We start from the raw sequence: 3,544 nt of genomic DNA on the forward strand, positions 1-3,544 counted from the left end.
TTCCACGGAGTCTGACGCACTGATTTTGCCAGCCGAGGACAGGTGGATCTGGTAACACTGCGCGATGCACTCGGGCGGTGATTGGTGGATTTCTGTTGTTTGAATGTGCGCCCTATTGACTTTGTATTCCTGCCACCCCCCACATTTATTTGTAAGATACAGGATTATAAAGATATAAATTAATGCAATGATATCTTTACTGATAAATATGTCCCTTTTAATTTATTAGAGATAAACCTGAAAGACACTGATAACAAAACTAAGTAAAGTCGCAACTGGACGCATACGGACAAGTGTTGGCGATTGTCGCGGGAATTCAGACGTTCGGAGCAAGGTGATTTCGTAGGTCCTTTGAAGGCTCGAATGTTTTTCCCACTACTACTAAACTATCACAGTCTACACCATGCCCTTCATTACCTCATCTACTATAAGATTTAATGGTATCTTTAGTCCTAACTTAGTCGTAGTGTGTGATGATCCTATGCACAGTTCATAATTCAAAAATTGTTCTCAAGCAAATACTTTCTGTACTCTTCCGTCGTGTTAACATTCACCGTGGGTTGTAGTTCCATTACTTGTTGGTAATAAATAGTAATAAGGAAGAGCGATTATACGAATTAGTACAATCAGTTAATAGCAGTGCTGGTGTAGAGGTAACAGTGAGAGAGACAGTAGGCCATGTTTGCAAACGTGATAGCGCCCGAATATGGCCTGTAGGCTAGCTGCAAACGCCTGCTCAACTTACGTAGCCCTGGCTGGTAGGATAACAGAAAGGAGCAAAAAATATCTGTAGATTTTCTTAGTTGTGTTATATAGACATTACGTAAGCATCCTTTAAAATTTATGAAGCTGTTGTAATAACCATGTCAAAAGACTTGACTGCCCAAAATCCTTTTTAAATAGTGCCATAAACACCGCATAATTGATGACCTATATTATAACAGAAAGCAGCACAAGAGTCAAGTATTGCATAGGTTTCCTATACTTGTTAGAAGTATGAAATTATTTATATATAGTACTGTATCATCTTTACGATTGACGGGTTCATCAGTAGGTTTTTCGTTTATTTTTGATATATTCCTGCTTAGGATGAGTTACCTGAAATAAAGCTTTGTCGGCAGGTATGTATTGGATAACATGCGTGGAACCATCATGACATTACCACCACCACCACAACAACACCAACAACAACTACTACAGCAACAAGTAGAAATACTACTACTACCACCACTGTTACTACTACTACCACTACCACTAATACTACCGCCACCTGCACTGCAAGTACAGAGCAACACACATGCCCTGACAAAAAGTTCCAACGGTCCCCACACAAATATGGAAGTCAGAGTCGAAATATTATAATGAACGTTCACCGATTTTTTACGAGGGAGGGTCAGTGTGAAACACAACTACAAGTGCCACTGAAAACAGCAAAAGCAACTGGAGTCAGCAACAGAACTATGCAGAGGATAATAGCAGAGGCTTCTGTCACCTAATGGTATAATGTGTTCACCACCTAAACGTGTACGACCATCACCCATCGTAGGAAATCTGGACAGTTTTGACCAAGGATGCATCAGACGAGAGCTGCTGGCATTTTATGAACGAGGTGAACTGCCAACGATTTCGGTTTTATTAAAGAAAGTCCAGGAGCCTCCTATAAATTTCAAGGGGTGTTGAACTTCATTATTTAGAATAATAAGACAACTGGGATTTCAGTATAAGAAGGTGCAAAGTGGAAGGAAAATTTTGATGAAAAGGAAGGACATTGTGGCAGCCAGAAAAGAATACCTTCGAGAAATGAACAACAACAGAGCAAGTTCCCATCCCCGTCCGGTGGTCTTTTTTGGATGAAACATGGATCAACCAAAACATCTGTGTTGAGCGTTGTTGGACTGATCCAGACGGAACAGCTGGCCCTAAACTTAAGACGGGGAGAGGTGCCAGATTCATCATAGTTCATGCTGGTGGTCACCAAGGCTTCATACCTGGAGCTCTTTTGATGTTCCGGTCCAAGAATGGATCAAAGAGGGACTACCATGATGCTATGGACCTTGAACGGTTCAAGATCTGGTTCCAAGAACAATTACTTCCCAACATCAATGAAGGATCACTAATAGTTTTAGATAATGCACCATACCACTCAAAAATCACCTGTAAAGTGCCAACAACCGGCAGCAGAAAAGATGAACTACTACAGTGGTTAGCTTCAAACATCTCCCATGATCCCTCTGCTACAACAGTACAGTTACTTCAGATCTGTAAAAAACACAAGTCAAAGCAAGAATACGAAATTGGTCAGATAGCAGTCAGTCACGGACCTAGAGTACTCAGGCTACCCCCCTACCACTGCATGCTGAACCCCATTGAACTAATTTGGGCACAGGTGAAAACTGAAGTGAAGCAGAAAAACTCTAATGGTAACCAGTGCCTGAAGAGAATTGAGCAAATAGCCTGCGAGGCAATCAACAACATAACATCTGAACATTGGCGGAAATGCATCGACCACACACTAAAAATTGAGGCTGAATTCAGGGCCAAGGACATTGCATAAGATCATTATGTTGAAAATTTTGTAATTAATGTGGCATCAGACGAAAGTAGTGTGGACGATCCCAGTGAAAAGGAAAGTGATATGGAGACCTAAATATACAGCCTTACCTTAGATATGCTTAGCTTTTCTTAATTATGATTTGTGTGAGCACACACACACACACACACACACACACACACACACACACACACACACACACACACTGGGGTCAATACATGCTGTTCTTAATAATCACACATTTTCAGTACCTTCATAGGTAACAGTAGCTTTACAGAGCTACATTATTTTATTTGTATTCATAGACAGATTCAGTAAATTTTTTTCTTACGGTAATACGGTTGGTGTTTATTTTCCTGAGCCATTTCATAAGAGAGAGAGAGAGACAGACAGACAGAGACCCGGAAAGTAATGGATTACATTATTGCAGAATGAACCGAGTATTAATGACGGAATAGAGGAACGATAAAAACAAACTCCATGTGAAAATAATAACTGGTACCATGCCGCTACAATTAAACCGCTTAAGTGTGAACGAAATTAATCATAGTGAAATGACAATATAAACAAATAAATCATAATTATCATTAGGCCTGCTTCTGTCCGTATGCGTCCAGTAGCGCCTTAGTTTTGTTATCAGTGTCATTCAGGTTTATTTCTAATAAATTAAAAAAGGACATATTTATCACTAAAGATATCATTGCATTAATCTGCAGTCGTATAATTCTGTATCTTACAAATAAATGAGGAGGTTGATAGGAATAGAAATTCAATCTGGCGCACGTTCAGATTGACCAATCACCGCCCGAGGACATGCGCAGTGTTACCAATTCCGCCCATCCTCAGCTGGCAAAATCAGTGCGTCAGACTCCGTGGAACCGAGTATAGTTATCATGCATCTTGATCAGCAGTGTCCGTTTTACACACTGACCTTTATAGTAAGGGCTTTCTCATGGGTAGTACCGCATAATTTGTGTGTCTGCTGCCAAGGTG

General features: G+C 40.4%; 1 protein-coding gene across 1 annotated transcript; it reads left to right on the plus strand.

Moving 5' to 3' along the window:
* The first annotated feature begins 1,503 nt into the window (after window positions 1-1,503).
* On the plus strand, window positions 1,504-2,554 carry LOC145396984 (uncharacterized). The gene is made up of 2 exons (XM_080270212.1): window positions 1,504-1,609; window positions 1,905-2,554. The coding sequence occupies exons 1-2, from the start codon at window positions 1,504-1,506 to the stop codon at window positions 2,552-2,554; spliced, it is 756 nt and encodes a 251-aa protein (XP_080126338.1).
* Window positions 2,555-3,544: the final 990 nt, after the last annotated feature.

Source organism: Coenobita brevimanus, chromosome 40 (assembly GCF_032717465.1).
Source record: "Coenobita brevimanus isolate Jiangsu-jjx chromosome 40, ASM3271746v2, whole genome shotgun sequence".
Lineage (NCBI taxonomy): Eukaryota > Metazoa > Arthropoda > Malacostraca > Decapoda > Coenobitidae > Coenobita > Coenobita brevimanus.

Coding starts and splice junctions, on each gene's coding strand:
- LOC145396984 (XM_080270212.1), top strand. CDS start 1,504: ATGTGTTCACCACCTAAACGTGTACGACCATCACCCATCGTAGGAAAT. Junction 1,610..1,904: donor GCTGGCATTTTATGAACGAG/GTGAACTGCCAA, acceptor GGACTGATCCAG/ACGGAACAGCTGGCCCTAAA.